We start from the raw sequence: 16,111 nt of genomic DNA, 5'->3' as shown, positions 1-16,111 counted from the left end.
CCGGGCCCGAGACCTGGAGTCTTCCTGGCGGGAACGGCAGCGGACGCGGGCTGGATACAACAAATGCTGTTGCCGCCGCAGTTGGCGCGGGGGGTCCCGGCCCCAGACAGCCCCGGCCGGGCCCCCCCCAAGAGCTCCCAGCCCTTAGGCATGGAATCCCCGTGTTGGCGTCACTTCCGGTCACTGAGGTCCGGGCCAGCCCCTCCCGGGCGCTGTGCGCAGCGCCCCGGGAACCTCCCTCCACGCGCCCTCCTCCCCTGGGCAGCGCCGCAGCCACCACCGGGCTGAGCTTCTCGAGCCCCGATAGAGCAGCCTGACCCATGTGCAGCCAGGCCCGGTTCCGCTGCCCAGGACCTCAGGAGGGCCGGGCTCAGCAGCCTCGAACAGGTCCCCTGGGACCCTGGCCTGGTCAGGCAGGGGCAGCAGCTCAGGCCCCTGGGCCCCCGTAGCGCCCCCTATCCCAGGCTGGGACGGGGGCAGAAGCCCTGAGGTCACAGTGAGGGGAGTGCTTGGCATCTCCTCCCACCCCCACCCTTTGGGTTGACTCATTCCAATCAATGGGTGACCCTTGGGGCTGAGCTCAGGTGATAGCCGTTCTCTCCCTCCTGACTCATCCCTGGCACAAAGCTTAGCTCTCCCAGGAATGAGGGAGGGAGGAAGGAGGAGGCAGGCCCTCAATACACACCCCTCAATAGCCCCAGGGGCAGAGTTATGGGATGACTGAGAGTCTGAGGGCCTGGGTTCAGAACCTGTCTTAGCCCACCACTCCAATATCTTTGCCAAGAAAACCACAAATGCCGTGTACCAAAATACAGTCAAAATGGGTACACGATTTAGATATAAAGACTGATACTATAAGCAAAATGAGAGAGCAAAGAATAGTTTACCTGTCATATTTATGGAGAACAGAAGAATGTATGACCAAACAAGAGATAGAGAACATTATGAAATGCAAAATGGATGATTTTGATTACATGAAATTGAAAAGTTTTTGCACAAACAAAACCAATGCATAGGAGGGAAGCAGAAAACTGGGAAAGAAGTTTTACAATCAGTGTCTCTGATAAAAGCTTCATTTCTAAAATATAAAGAACTGAGTCAAATTTATAAGAATACAAGTCATTCCCCAGTTGATGAATAGTCAAAGGATATGAACAGGCAGTTTTCAGAGGAAGAAATTAAAGCTATCTATAGTCATATGAAAAAATGCTCTAAATCATTATTGATTAGAGAAATGCAAATCAAAACAATTCTGAGGTACCACATCACACCTATCAGGTTGGCTAACATGACAAAACAGGAAAATGATAAATGTTGAAGAAGACGTGGGAAAATTGGAACACTAATGCATTGTTGGTGGAATCGTGAACTGATCCAACCATTCTGGAGAACAATTTGGAACTATGCCCAAAGGGTTACAAAAATGTGCAGACCCTTTGGACCCAGCAATAGCACTTCTAGGTCAGCATCCCAAAAGAAAGAAAAAACAAAACATGTACAAAAATATTTATAGCAGCTCTTTTTGTAGTGGCAAAGAATTAGAAATTGAGGGGATGTCCATCAGTTGGGGAAAGGCTGAACAAGTTGTGGTACATGAATGTAATTCATATTCTTCCATAAGAAATGATGAGCAGGCAGACTTCAGAAAAACCTGGAAAGACTTGTATGGACTGATGCTGAGTGAAGTGAGCAGAACCAGGAGAATATTGTACACAGTAAGAGCCACATTGTGCGGTGACTTGACTTTGACAGACTCATCTCCTTTCAGCAATGCCAGGATCCAAGACAACTCCAGAGGACTCATAATGGAGAATGCTATCCACATCCAGAAAAAGAACTATGGAGTCTGAAGGCACATTATTTGAGCTCTCTTTTTTTGTTTCTTCTTTCTTGTGGTTCCTCCTATTGGTTCTAATTCTTCTTTACAACATAACTAATGTAAAAATAGGTTCAATATGAATGTATATGTAGAACCTATATCAGATTGTACACTGTCTTGGGGTGTGGGGAGGAGAGATGGGAAGAAAATTTGGAATGCAAAATCTCATTAAAGTGAATGTTGAAAACTAAAAAAAAATTATTAAATAAAAAAAAACCAACTGGGGTCATGAAGCATTGGACAGTATTGAAAAGGACTTAACAACAGATGCTCCCAAGTATAAAGAGAGGATTGAAAAAGCTGACCCCAGAGGCCCCAACCGCATCACCCCTCCCCCCCCACCTGCCCTCCCATTTCTGTAGGGCTTTAGGGTTTAAAAAGCAAAGTTCTCTCTCTATTTCACAGATGAAACAACTGAAGAAGCCCAGAAAGGAGGGGTTGGGTTTCCCCAAAGTCATCCATGCAGTCAGTTCTGTGCACTCTACACCCACCCCATGCCTCTCTGTTCCTAGTTCCACTTCTGCTCCCCAGGCCTGTCAGGGAAAGCCCTGCAAGGGGTAAGAGTCAGCTGGGGAAAGCTCTGGTGGGTCACTAGGGCACTCTGCTCCAGCCTTGCCCCAGTCCTCCCTCAGCCTTGTCCTAGCCCTTTCCCAGCCAGGCTAGGGCCCAGGGGTGCCTCAGGATCACTGCTGAGTCACTGGCCTTGACCTCTGACCTGAGTGAGTCACTCAGCAGCCCTCCTCAGCCTCTGGACTCTCCCCAGGATGTGATGAAATGAGTGGAGCTCTGGCTGCCTGAACAGAAGGCCCCCTCCCCTCCTTTCCCAGAGGGGATTTTCCCTGGCAAACCACAGGGCCAAAACAGATTTGACTCTCCTTCCCACAGCCCTTTTGGTTTCAATAGGAGTCAGGAGGAAAGGGCTTGCCAGGGTCACCCAGACAGTTAAGGACAGAGCAAGGAGACAAGAACCCACTGAGGCCTGCCTCCCATACCAGTGTCGTTTGCCACCTCTTGGCACCAAAGGACCAGAGAAGTGCAGGACCCTCAGAGGGAAAGGATATCAGAGGTGTCTGGTTTACCCTCTCCCGTACCAAGATTCCCTCCACCACATGCCAAGAGGTCAATTTGCCTTTCCTCAAAAATGTCCAGTGACTGGGGACTCAGCACTTCAGGAGGCAGCACAATACACCCAACCCTGGCTGCTGCTTTGTACCTTCCCTCTACAGGGCTTGGGAACCCTGAGGGGGTCAGGCACAGACCCAAGTTGTCTCCATCTCCCACTTCCAGAACTGTTCAAATGACCCTGATCAGGCCTGGACGTTCAGAGAGGACCAGGGAGCAATTCACCATTTCCAAGAGACCTCAGCTAACACCTAGATTCTAATTCAGGTCCTGTCCCTCACTCCCTAGTTGTGTGACCTTGGGTAAACTGAAGTACTTCTCTGGGTCTCAGTTTCTCTCATTGTAAAGTGAAGGTATTTAGCTTAGAAGAGATGACTTCAAATATTTAAAACACTATTATATGGAGAAATTTTGTTCTGCTTGGCCCCAGAAAAGGACCAGAAATGAGGAAGGGGGGAAGAGAGGAAGAGGAAGGGAAAAGCTGTAGAGAGACCACTTTAGGCATCACTTAAGGGAAAGCTCCCATACAATTCAAGCTGTCCATTAGTGGAATAGACTGCCTAGGAAATGAGTCACCCGTCAGTGGAAGTCTTCAAGTGAAGGCTGGATGCCCATGTCTGGTTCTGGTGGAAGAGACCCTTGTTCACGTGGGGCTCTCTCCAGCCTTAGGGTTGGAGGGGCACAGGAGGAGGAGGACCCAGGCTCGCTGCCTGCTTCTGATACTGGCTCCCCTGAGCCTGTATCAGTTGGAGTTCATAGCGAGGCTCCAATGAGATCACTTCTGCAAAGCCCTTTGATGAATGTTACAGCTTTCAGAAATGTCCATTCAATTCCAGCAGCACTGGTAGAGCACCTAGCATATGGGTACAGAAGCGAATAGGGTCAAGGAACTCACATTCCTTAGGGGACATGACAAGGACATATCAAATGCATCCTAAGCAGTTTCTGGGATCCAGAGTCAAGCCTGTTGTCAGGGCAACAAAGGTGATATTCTACAGAAGTCAAAAATCAACCAGTCATTATGAATGATCATTATTACCCTAGAATTTCCAAGTCCCCTTTCAGTTCTGATTCTCTGCAATGGAACTGGCTGCCATTACCCTCCCTTCCCCCTTCCTCCAGGAAGCCTCTGGGACCCCTTCCCATTCCCAGCTGGCTCTCCCTTGAGCCTCCTCCCCTTCTACCCTCCCAAGGTGAGCCAGAAGTGCAAATCCACCCTCACACTTAACACTCAGTTGCCTGAGGGCAGGCAGGGACTTGGGCTGAATGCCTCCACCTCCACTTCCAGCCTGGTCTAGGGCAAACAGCCTCCTCTGGGTCCGTTGGATTCCCCTTCTCTAAAAGGGGGAGATGAGACTAGCTGGCCTAGCTTAAAAGAGAGCAGAGAAGACAGAGGGCGATGGGTAAATACTTCCTGCCCTCATTGCAGATTTCCGTCTGGCTGGCTGCCTTCCGGTGGGTCTGGATTGGGAGCCTTTGAGAAAGCTGCTCGCTCAGCCCCTCCCTCTCTTCCTCTCCCTTTTTCTGCCAGGGCTGAGGTTCCTTCTGGAGGCCTGAGCCCTTTTCTAGTCTGTGCGCCCACCACCTTGGCTTTCTGTCTGACTCTGGCCTGGGAGTTGGGTGGCTGAGCCCTCCGTCCTCGTCGTGCTCAGTCCAGGCTGTTGGACAGAGGCCTTTGTGGACCTTAAAGTTTTACAGGGTCTTTGCTGTGTGGTATTTGCACTGGCCACCCCCACTTCCTTGGAAAGTATTCCCTCACCCCTGTCCCTCTTGGAAAGCCTGGCTTCTCTCTGGGCTCAAAGCTCAGCTCAGGTTCCAACTCATTTTAGATCCTCCTTCTGACCTCCCAGCTGCTGTCCCCATCCCCTCCCCCACTGACTTACACTGGTTTTGTATGGCCTTGTCATCTCCCCTTCAGAGAGTAAGTTCTATGTGAAGCATCCCTAAATCTGGGCAACTAAGCGGTGCAGTGGATAGAGCACCGGCCCTGAAGTCAGGAGGGACTGAGTTCAGATCTGACCTCAGACCAAACACTTGACACGTACTAGCTGCGTGACCCTGGGCAAGTCACTTAACCCCAACTGCCTGAAAAAAAAAACATTCCCAGATCGTAACAAAGCATACGTTGTTTAGCAAGTGTTGGGCTGACTGGGGAACTTGTTCCCTGCTTTGTACAATCTCTGTCCACCCACCCCAAATTCTCTCACTGTGGGGGCTCTGCCCAAAGAGAATGTAAATTTTTATCCTTGAAACCTTTTTTTTTCTTTCTTAAAGATCAGTCTAAACCCTAACTCACTCAGGCTCCTGTTGATTGGCCAACAATAGGTCGCAGGCCAAGCCTTACTTGGTCATTGGGTCCTGTTCAGTTCAGAATGAATGTAAATAACAATTGTTTCTGTTTTGGCCAGGAACTCTGAGGGTTTTCCCCTCCCAGATAATTTTTTTTTATTAGATAGAGGCCATTCTCTGCCTCATTTCTTATTAAACCTTAATCACTGAATGAACATTGCCTCAGTCAAGCTGAGACAGCTCGAAAAGGCCAAGGTCTCCCACTGCATCCCGGGCCATTTTCAGTCATCCTGATCCATATCTAGCCACTGGACCCAGATGGCTCTGGAGGAGAAAGTAAGGCTGGTGACTTTGTACAGGCCTCTCTCACTTAAATCCAATTCACTTACATATCATGGCATCACCTCCCTGATGTCATGGTCCTCTTTGAGAACAAAGGACAATCAACAGTAAGACTTTGTTCCTCAAGTTCTCAGGGTCTCAGGCTGTATTCTTGAGGTTGGGGAAGCAGGGGTCTAAGGCCAAAGTCACCCAGCCTTTGCCTGAAGACTAGATCAGATAGGTGACTGTAGTTAGGAAAGGAAAACACATTTGAGGGAGACTGGGACTGTCCTTGGTCCTAAAATCAGGGCACACCCAGACTGACTCTGGAGAGTGGGAGATGCATGGAAATAAACCCTAAGCAAATCCCTTTCCCTTTCGGGGCCTTGGTTTCCTCAACAGTAAACTGAGAAAGTTGGCTGACTCCTCAGGGTATGTTCTGCTTCTTTAGCTTGCCTGAAACCCCTTAAGGGCCCACAGACACATTGGATCCTGAAGAACACAGAACACAGGTGGCCCTGAGGCTATGAGCTTGCTTCTGCTCCCCAGGGGGGAGACTTCATGGTCTGAGAGGCTGCCCTGGACTGGTCTGTTTGGCAAAGCATTAGACAGGAAGCCTTACCTCTCTCTGAACCCCAGCAGAACTAAAAGCAACGATAGGGGAAAGGTGGCAGGAAGTGAGAGGGGATGGCAGAGTAGCAAAGTAAGCCTGGTGAGCGATGAGATGCTGGTCCCTGGAGTTAAGCAGAAGACGGATGTTATCAGGGGCTTCTGTTGAGGCACTCGTTAGACAGGTAGGCTTCTCTGAGGCATGACCTACCCTCTCTCCCAGCTCAGCAATTCTGGGACAGCGGGATCTCAGGCAAGACAGGATAGATGGCAGGGGAGGAGGAGAAAGGAGCAAGGAGGAAGGAGGAAAGGACAGAGGAAGCCTACAGGTCTGCTGATGTACTGTAACCCCATCACCTAGCGACAGTGGCCGCAACACCTAGGCTGGGCTGGGCCAGTGCGCTCATTTCCACGGCTAATGTTGACCAGCTAGCAGGTGACCCACCTGGCATGACACAGAAGCAGGTGACTCAGGTGCCCCTGGGGAGTTTCAGGGAGCTTTGGGAGTTGGGGGTGGGAAAACCTGGCCCAGCCTCTCTAGGAAGGGTTAGAAAATGAGGGTAGCCTTGGGGGAGGGAGGGGCTCCAGAGGCCCAGAGATTCCTCTTGGGGGGGAGTACAGGGAAAGAATTGGGGGTAAAGGGGAGAGGTGTGCCCGAGATGAGGGGGAAAGAGTTCTGGGGCCCCAAATCCATCTAAGTGAGGTTAGTCCAGGACAGGAGCCCTAACACAAGAGTCAGGTGGGACCCCCCAGACCATCAATTCCTCTTCTAGTGGGCTTCTTCCTTCATCTGAAGAGTGCAGGGGATGGAATGGATGCTCTTCCAGGTCCCTGCCTGCTCCATATCTATGATTCTAGGTCCAACTCCATTTTGCAGATAAGAAAATAAATAACATTTCTAAGGTTTGTAAAGAGTTTTACAACATTATCTTTTGACCCCTCACAACAAGCCTGGGAGGTAGGTACTATTATTGTTCCCGTTTTACAGAAGGAGAAACTGAGGCACCGAGAGGTAAAGGTTGATTCAAGCAGGGTCACAGAAGTAGGACCTGCCCACGGCCACAGTGATTCTGGGGTGGAGGGGAGATCCGGTGGGACTTCCAGTCCGGGCCCCGACCCTTACCCCTCCCCCATCCCAGGCACATCAAAGTCCTGCAAGGCCACACCCGCATTAGCCCCAGATTCATGGAAGAGGCGGGGCCGGGGGCCACCCGTGCACGACTCCCGGTCTCGAAGGCAGCCGCCGTTCGCCATGGCCGGGAAAACACTCGCCGAGGCGGCCCGACCCGAGGAGGAGGAGGAGGAGGACACAGTGCACCTGCGCGGTAGCGGAGACGAACGGGGCACGGTGCGCCTGCGCAATGTGGCAGAGCCGCCTCGCGGAGCCGCTGTGCCGGGCTCCCGCCGGGGCTCCCTGCTCGGGACGGTTCTGGCCCCATCGCGCCGCCCTTCGCTGGCTGCCGCCCCGGGGCTCAGGCCTCGGCGTTCCTCGTTGGGCCTGGCGCTCTCCTCGCTTCCGGGAAACCGACCTCGGCGGGCGCCTGCGCCGGCCTTGGGGGCGTGGCTGAGTCCAGGCCCCGCCCCCGGCGCGCGCTGGGAGGCGGGGCACGCGCAGTGCGCCTTAGAGGCAGTGCTGAGCGGGGCGCTGAACGGCGCGCGCTACTCGGCGGGCGGGGCCGGGGCGCTGGCGCGTGGCCTGTGCGAGCTGGTGCGCATGCGCATCCGTGAGCTGCTACCGCCGCGCTACAAGCTGGTGTGCACCGTGGTGGTCGGGCAGCGCGCGGGCCAGGGTATGCGCGTGGCGAGCCGAGCACTCTGGGACGCCGGCAGCGACGGGCACGCGTCCGCGTCAGTGTGCGCAGGCGCACTCTTCGCCGTGGCCGTGGTGCACGGCGTCTACTGCGAGTGACTGGCGCAGGGCGAGCCCAATAAATAAACCAAGCTTAGAATAAATAAAAATAATTATTGTCATAAATAACGCCTGTGGGGAGGGGGAGGGGGGGCAGCCCTCCAGGGGCAGCAACACCCCCTCAGAACAAAGGCCTAGAGGCTGGACCTGGCGGTTGGGGGGCCCAGCTCTTACTTTAAGGTCCCTCTCCTAGTGGGGAGACCACCCCTCAAAGCCTCAGGGCTGGGCGCTGAGCCGGGGCGGCCCTTCCCCCCAGACCCGCTTCCCTCCCAAGCCAGCTGGGACAGGTTCTGGAGGTAGCCCTGGGAGGGGGCTCTGAGTCCGTGATCAGGGACCCCACTAGCCTTCGAGTGCCCCCAGGAGGGCAGTCAGGCAGGGCCCCCTAGGTCCCGCTGCGCTGTCGAAGCAGGCGCAGGACGTAGCCCAAACGCAGCCGGAGGTCCGGTGTGCAGCCGAGCCTCTGCAGGTGAGGGGCTTGGTAAGTGCGTGCCCGGCGGTCCCGGGTCACAAAGGTGATGAGCAGGGGCTCCCAGCCACTCAGGATCAGCTTGATGTGGTCCATGTAGAAATTCACCTGTGCGGACAAGGTGGGTGAGGGCCTCTGGCAATGCAGCCCCTCCCTCCTCTGCCCTCAGCCCTGCCTGGCTCACCTGCACCGTGCCATCGCTTAACAGGAGAAGCAGGGCCTGGTCAGTCTTGACCCACTGCAGGAGCAGGGCTGTAGGGCCCTCAGCCTCATCCATGCTGGGTAGGTCCCCACCCTAGGGCAGACAGATACCTGGTTAGGTCAGGCCTCTTCTGGGGTGGCTGATGGCTCAACCTTTCATTTCTCAAATGAAATCTCTAGGTCCCAGGCAGCAGAAGGGAACTGCCCAGAGACACCCAGGTGTATGGACTTCACCCCTCACCTGTACCCTGACCCACCTTCATGAGGTTCTGGTCCATGTAGGAGGCAAAGTATTGAAGGACCCCGAGCTGGCCCTGCAGCTGCTGAGGGACGGCCTCCACAGGGAAGGAGAAGTGTTTGGTGTTGGTTGGGCTGTAATGCACCGTCCTAGGGAAAGCAGGGGTCAGGCTGGTGCTGTCAGAGCTGAGAGGACCTCAGAGAGCAGTGTGGGTAGGCAGAGCTGCTTTTTATATATGGGGAAACCGATAGCTTTCCCCGAACCCTCCAGGAGGAAGGAGCCAGAATGGGGTCTGAACCCAGGGATTTTTCCCCACCAGAAGGGAGGGCTACTTACTTCCTGTTGGAGGACAGGGCCATGTGTGTGCCATCATTGAAGAGGACAGCCACCCGCCGGCTGGACAGCTGGTAGCCAAAGCCATACTTGTTGGAGTAGTCTACCCACTTACTGACCCACAGCAGGTGCTCTGGAGAGGCCAGGGGTGCTGGGTTTTGCTTAGCTGAGGAGGGAGCAGGATGAATAGAAAAGGGTGAGGGGACTGCCCTAACTCCACAGGCTTCCAGAGATTCTCCACCCTCTGCCCTTCCTCTTTGCTTGAACAGACACCTCTAGCCCCAGATCTCGACCACCCTCTCCAGGTACCTGGGGGCATGAAGGCCAGGCAGTTGCGGAGGGCACACAGGGTAGACTCCATGACTGTGGCTGCCGTCAGACACTCCTCAGACCCTGGCAATGTGTGTGTGTGGGAAATGAGGGCCCACAACAGTTTCCCAGGCTGCCCCAAACCAGGGCACCCCTGTGAACTTCCCCTCTTCCCCCAGCTCACCCTCACAGCTGCTGCCCATGGCTGCCAAGGACCTGGGGGAGCCCTCCTCAGGGGCAGATTCTGCTAGGCTGGGGGCAACATCAGTTTCCTCCTGGGGAGAGAGGGAGAAAGCAATGTGGGGGCAGGGCAGGTGAGGAGGAGAGGTACCCTCCCCAGCCATTTCCTATTATTGACCTCTGGGGTCCCTGACTGTGACAGTCACGCCCATAGCCAGGGCCTAATGAAGCAAAGGCAATTAGGCTAGGAGGAAGCTGGATGCTGCCAGGCCCCTTTCATCCCAGGGTGCTTCACCCAGCAGCATAGGGGTGAGTCAGGCTGGGTCACCAAGGTCAGGAGGGCCAAAGGTACCTGCCCCCACACCCCTGACTCCCCTCCTCACCTGGGCAAGCCTTGGCTCCTTGGAGCTACTCTGAGGGCAGATGGAGGTAAGCACGAGGTCACTGACGAGGCGGGAGAGATTGTCCTGCTCCTGGAGGGCTATCTTACCTGGGCATGAGAGGCACCAGAGCATTATTGCTCTGCTCTGCCCAGGGCTCCCCACTGCACTCCCCCCTCTCCTCTCTCCTCCCCTAACCCTCCATGGCTCTCCAGCTCCCTGCTGCCCATCACATCTGGCTTACTCTTGTTCTTCTTGCGGCCAAAGAGGCTCTTGGTCACTTTAGTAAAGAGGCTTTGGGCAGGGCTGGGGGGGGTCAGGTCAGGGACTGTGGTGCAGCTGCTGGGGGGCAGTTGAGCCGGGGTATAGCCCTGAGAAAAGAGGAACAGAAGCCTAGCATCAGATGGGGCCCTGGCACCAAAAGGCCTCAGAGACAGACTGGGCCATGTCACCTGGGCTGGGTACAGACCTTGGTGAAGAATTCATGCTGAAGGATCTCCTCCAGTGAGGGCCGGTCTTGGGGCACAGGGCGAAGGATGGCGGCAAGGAGGTGTCGGGCAGACACAGAGAGGTAGGTGGGCAACTTGTACTGAACCTGCTTGATGCAACGGTACGTCTCCTTCAGGTCAGCCATCTCAAAGGGGGGGTTCCCACACAGCAGTGTATACCTGGGAGGGGGGGTGGCAGCCATGGGCCATGAGCTCAGTAGGCTCTCATCCTAAGCCTTATTCCAATGCCAGGAAGACCTGGTTTCCCAAAAGTGCCTGACTGAGCCCTATGCCCTCCTTCTCTCCCCAGCCCAAGCCCCCTTAGGGGACATACTTACATGACACAGCCCAATGACCACACGTCAGACTCTGGGCCATGACCCTGGCGTAGCAACACCTCAGGAGCCAGATAATTGGGGGTCCCACATATGGTCCTGAGGGCACAGAGGGGAGGGGTCAGAGGGGCCTTTGGTCTCCTACGTTGGAATTGCCTGCCAGAGACTTATCCTTCCAGCTGGCCCTTCCCCCACAAGCCCAGCAGGCCTTGCTCTGTGCTTGGGGGGGGGGGATGTTTGAAAGGATACAACTGCCTGCCTCCCCCTGCTCCCCCCGCCCGGCCCATTCCTAGCTGAGAACAAAGACCCAGACTGTCTCCAGGATCCAGATAACACCCCCTTGTCCTAGGGACAATAGAGGGCTATTAGAGACAGAAGACTACACTCCCAGCTGGTCCCCCAGGCCCCTCTGGCTAAGAAGGGGCTGGGCTTCCCCAAGACCCCAGCCACCTACTTTTTCCTTTGATCCTGAGGTTCCAGCCGAGCAGCCAGTCCAAAATCCCCAAGCTTCAGTTCCATGTTCTCCGTGATGAAAAAGTTTCCTGAAGGCCAAGAGTCAGCAGGGGGGTTAGGAATGGGGCACAGGCTTCCTGACCCATGGTCAGCTCTCCCCCTTCTGCCCCTTGCTTTGGCTTTTATGCCTTCAGGTACCCAGGAAGGGGAAGTAAGGCACAGCTCCCTCCTGGAAGTGGCCCTGAACATTCTCTGGGCTTAGCCCAGCCCTAGCTGGGCCAGGGTCCCTCTCCTGAGACTCACCCAGCTTGAGGTCTCGGTGTAGGACCCCTCGTTGATGCAGGTAGCGCAAGCCAGCAATAACCTGTCGAAGGTAGTACCGGACCTCAGGCTCCAGAAGTGTGTGCCTTGCCTTCCAGATGTGTGCCAGTGACTAGTGGGGGAGAAAACTGTCAGGAACCTTAAACAGGGAATTAGAGAAGGCAGGGGACCATAGCAGAGAGCCTCATACCCTCTTGTTCAGCCTTGGGGCTTCATTTCCCTCTCTGTGAAACAAAGGAGCTGAGCTCCAGGGTCCTTCCCAATCTGGCCCCTCTGTGGCTCTGGGATGAAAAGGGAACTTGCCTTCCTTTCCTCCCTTTAGGGAGGTTGGGAGGAAAATTTGGGATGGGAGTTTTTCAGGAGGCCACAGGCTACAGCAGCAGCCCATTGGTCTAATCAGGTCCCCCTGACCCCCATTATCCAAGGGAGAGTCCTCACACGGCTCTTAGGATGATGGAACAGCAGAGCTAAAAGGGCCCTTTGAGCCTAGCTGCCCCAGCTCAGATAGGAGGAAACTGAGACACAGAAAGTGGCCTGGCCTCGGCCACGACCCTGAGTTTCAAAGTCAGGACTCATCTGAAACCTAAGCCCCATGCTGGGCCCCCAAACCTTTCGGCTGCAGTACTCCAGAAATATGTAGATGTTGCCTTCGTCCTCAAAGTGGTGCGAAAAGCGAACGATGTGACGGTGGTGGAGGCTTCGATGTAGGGCGATTTCCTGAAGGATCTAGGAGGGGAGAGAAGGGCCACTCTAGCCACGGGCTCCTCCTCCTCAACCCCCACTCCTCCCCTTCTCCAGGACCAGTCCTAGACCAGCCAGAAACTCCATTCCTCCCACCTGACTTACCTTCTCTCTCTGGGGTGGTTTGGCCACCCGGCTCTGGGGAATGACCTTGACCGCGTATGTATGGCCACTGCTGGTGTCCGTGGCTTCATAGCATCGGGCGAAGCCCCCCTGGATCGGGAACGGGGAGGCAGTCAGGGCGCTGGGGTCCTCACTCAGCCGGCCCCGCCTCCCTACTGCTGACTCAGTCTCCCCTCCCTGACGTCAAAGAGCCGACTTTTACAGCCCGAGACCTTCCCCACTGTCCCGGGGCTCAGATCCGTGGTCTCGCCTCTTCCCCTTACCCCTACTCTACCTTGCCCAGGAGGCGGCCCCGGTGGTAAGTGCGGCCACTCTGCGGGTCCCTGATGAGGCGGGTGGGGTCCAGCAGCGGATCGGCTCCCAGGCGGCCGCGCTCGGGCTCCCGGGTCCCAGCCCTGGAGTCACTGTCTCTGCCGGGGGCCCAAGCGCGGGGCTCGGCGCTGGCCAAGGACTGCGGGCAGAGAAAGGCGGCCGGCTCCATGGCCCCGAGGTCCGCGCATGCGACTCCGGCCTCTTGCCAGCCCTCCCACCTCCTCTGGCAGCTACGCTCAGCTCTCAGCTAGAGCCCCGGAGAGCCCGAGCGTTTTTATCAATGAACCCCGGCCCCCGCCTCTCAGGAGCCGCCAAGCGTCATCGGGCCCCGCCCACCGGGGGGGAATGACATCCACGAAGTTCCCGCCCCGCGGTGAACGTCATCACCAACAGTCCCGCCCAGGACAGGACATGACACGGGGGAGACCCGCCCACAATCCGGAAGGGGGCGCGGCTATCTTCGGCTGGTTCGTCCTGGGCCTATCCGCTCGCTGCAGTCCGACTTTGCATCGCCCCGCGCACTTGGGTCTGGATGCCAGACCCCAAGTACAGCCCCAGTAACTGGCGTTCCTCGGAAGCTTGGGGTGCGACCTGAAAGGGAGCGATGCAGATCCTTGTTTCTCCAAGGAAGGCATCATTTCACATCACATGCTGTGATTCCTAGACACCTAAGCCCACGTGCCTCAAGAGCTGGGATCCAGTCGTGTGATCGGAGTACCCTCTAGCGAGCAAAGGGGGCACTGCAGCCGCTGGAGCAGCCGCGCAGGCGCACGGAGTTCCTCTAAGGCTGACCTAGTCTGGCGCCTGCAGCGTCTAGCACCATCTGGTGACCAAAGCGCATATGTGGCTTGCCATAGCCAGGAAAGCAAATGATACGTAGTTTCTGTGACAGCCCAGCCTGCTTCTCTGTCCCAGAAAGCGGGAGAGCCCGGGCCAGGTCCGAGCTGAGGGAAGGGGTGCGGATCCCCTCCAGCTCAGGCAGCATCTACTCAGGGCGTCCTCATCCCAAACAGCCCGCGTTCATGCGCAGAAGTGTTGGTTCCTCTGGGAGGAGCTTTTATATACGTTGTGTATATATAGGATATGTATATGTAAATATATGTATATATAAAGTTATATACATATGTATTATATATACATCGTGTATATCTGTATCTATATTATTTGTCAAGTGTTCATCTGGAAACATTGTTCATTCACTGGAATTGCACCTTCCTATTTAGTATATAAACATATTTGTAAATGTCCCTAATAGAATGTAAGCTCCTTGAAAGAAGATGTCTGGCTCAGAGTAGACACTCAAATGCTTGGGTTTCTTGGTTCGTTTTAAATGTAACACTGTTTTAGTGTAGACCATACTCACTATAGCCTCTATGGAGTGGTCGACCCCCAGCCTCCTCCTCATTGTCATGTTCATTCTCATTGTCCAAGATTCTGGGATGTTCGGATTATTTCCTTTTTAATGACTAAAACTGCAACCACTCGCATACTCATTAGTCCATCAGCTCCGTACCATACCTTGTTTATTAAGCATTTATTAGTGCCAAATGTTTGCTAACAAACTAGACCCTATCTTCTTTCCCTCATAACCAGTTATTCATCTCTTAGATGTCTCAAAATCTGTAATTTCCTAAGCTTGAATAAATAGCAAAATAACTTGCTATGCAGTGTGTTAACACCTTAGCTAACAATAAAACGTAATAACTTTAGAATGTTTTAGTGGTGAGAAAAATCAGAGCCTTTTGTGACCTTTGTCACTTTTACCCTTGACTTCTTACATCTAAAAAACAGCCCTACTATTCAGCACTGGAGATTACAGCTAGTCTATTAAAATTCTTATTTATTAGAAATATATAAGGGGCAGCTAGGTGGTGCAGTGGAGAGAGCACCAGCCCTGGATTCAGGAGGAGCTGAGTTCAAATCCAGCCTCAGACACATAACACTTACTAGCTGTGTGACCCTGGGCAAGTCACTATAACCCCATTGACTAACAACAACAAAAACCAATTTGAATTCAGTTCTCTCAGGGCATAAGTTCTTTCGGTCCTCTCCCAGTCTCTTTCCAGAAATAGCAGGATACTTTCCAAAACAATATAGAGGGGCAACTAGGTGGCACAGTGGATAGAGCGTCAGCCCTGGAGTCAGAAGGACTTGAGTTCAAATTTGGCCTCAGACACTTGACACTTAGTAGCTATGTGACCCTAGGCAAGTCACTTAACCCAGATAATAAACAATATAGGAAGCCTTTCTTAATCCCTCTTCTGGTGCCTTCCTTCCTGTAGGGGATTATCTCCAATTTACCCTGTTAGACTGTGGGATCCTTGAGCGCAAATACTGTCTTTTACCTTTCTTCTATCCCTGGCATTTAGCACAGTGCCTGGCACACAGTAGGCACTTCATAAATGCTTATTGAGTGACTGGAAATACCCTGCTTGCGGAATGAGCTGTCTAGGCTAACAGAGGTTTCTTCCAAGGCTTCTGTCTTTATACTCTCTTACTTGGTGAGTTCATCAGCTCCCATGGGTTAAATTATCATCTCTTTGCATATCATTTCCAGCCCTAGACTCTCTCCTGAGCTGTAGTCCCACATCACTAACTAATGATGTCTAATGACTGGATGTTCCACTGGCATTTCAACATTTCTAAAACTAAACTCGTTCTTTCCTCAAAAAAAAGAAATCCCTTTTCCCTAACTTCTCTTGTCATGTGAAGAATACCAGCATCTTCCCAGTCACTGAGGCTCTCAATCTAGGTATCGTCTTCGACTCCTCACTCCTTCTTATCTTCCTCCCACCCAATGATCACTTATCAAGGCCTGCTCATTTTACCTTCATAATGTCTCTCCTATGCACCGCCATCTCTCCTCTGACACTGCTACCACCTTGGTGCAGGCCCTCATCGCTTCTCACCTGGACGATTGCAGTAGGCAGCTGCTTGGTCTCCCTGCCTTTAATCTCTACTCATTCACTTTATTTTATTCAGCCTCCACACAGAAAACAAAATGATTCTAACCACGTCCAGCCCAGTGTCCTACTCAATAAACTCCATTGGTTCTTTGTTTTTTTTCTTTCAGCCAAAGACAAGGTTTATTAGAACATCCGC

At 53.7% G+C, this 16,111-nt stretch overlaps 2 protein-coding genes across 3 annotated transcripts; one reads left to right on the top strand and one right to left on the bottom strand.

Moving 5' to 3' along the window:
* Positions 1 to 6,135: 6,135 nt before the first annotated feature.
* Positions 6,136 to 8,197, top strand: DYNLT4 (dynein light chain Tctex-type 4). 2 transcript variants are annotated; one of them, XM_020987565.2, is made up of 3 exons: positions 6,136 to 6,405; positions 6,582 to 6,685; positions 7,360 to 8,197. In XM_020987565.2, the coding sequence occupies exon 3, from the start codon at positions 7,473 to 7,475 to the stop codon at positions 8,127 to 8,129; it is 657 nt and encodes a 218-aa protein (XP_020843224.1). In that variant the 5' UTR covers positions 6,136 to 6,405; positions 6,582 to 6,685; positions 7,360 to 7,472; the 3' UTR covers positions 8,130 to 8,197. The 2 variants fall into 2 exon arrangements, with proteins under 2 accessions (XP_020843224.1, XP_020843225.1); XM_020987566.2 differs by lacking the exon at positions 6,582 to 6,685.
* On the bottom strand, positions 8,164 to 13,270 carry PLK3 (polo like kinase 3). Its single transcript, XM_020987564.2, has 15 exons — positions 12,972 to 13,270; positions 12,680 to 12,787; positions 12,443 to 12,559; positions 11,816 to 11,945; positions 11,514 to 11,601; positions 11,063 to 11,158; positions 10,706 to 10,904; positions 10,481 to 10,607; positions 10,240 to 10,346; positions 9,861 to 9,951; positions 9,677 to 9,760; positions 9,371 to 9,533; positions 9,054 to 9,183; positions 8,780 to 8,890; positions 8,164 to 8,703 (listed from the first exon to the last, which is right to left on the bottom strand). Exons 1-15 carry the CDS (start codon positions 13,176 to 13,178, stop codon positions 8,512 to 8,514), a joined length of 1,950 nt encoding a protein of 649 aa, XP_020843223.1. The 5' UTR covers positions 13,179 to 13,270; the 3' UTR covers positions 8,164 to 8,511.
* Between the last annotated feature and the right edge of the window lie 2,841 nt (positions 13,271 to 16,111).

Source organism: Phascolarctos cinereus, unplaced genomic scaffold (assembly GCF_003287225.1).
Source record: "Phascolarctos cinereus isolate Bilbo 61053 unplaced genomic scaffold, phaCin_HiC Scaffold_5;HRSCAF=322, whole genome shotgun sequence".
Taxonomy (NCBI): Eukaryota; Metazoa; Chordata; class Mammalia; order Diprotodontia; family Phascolarctidae; genus Phascolarctos; species Phascolarctos cinereus.
This window is presented reverse-complemented; position numbering and strand designations above follow the sequence as displayed.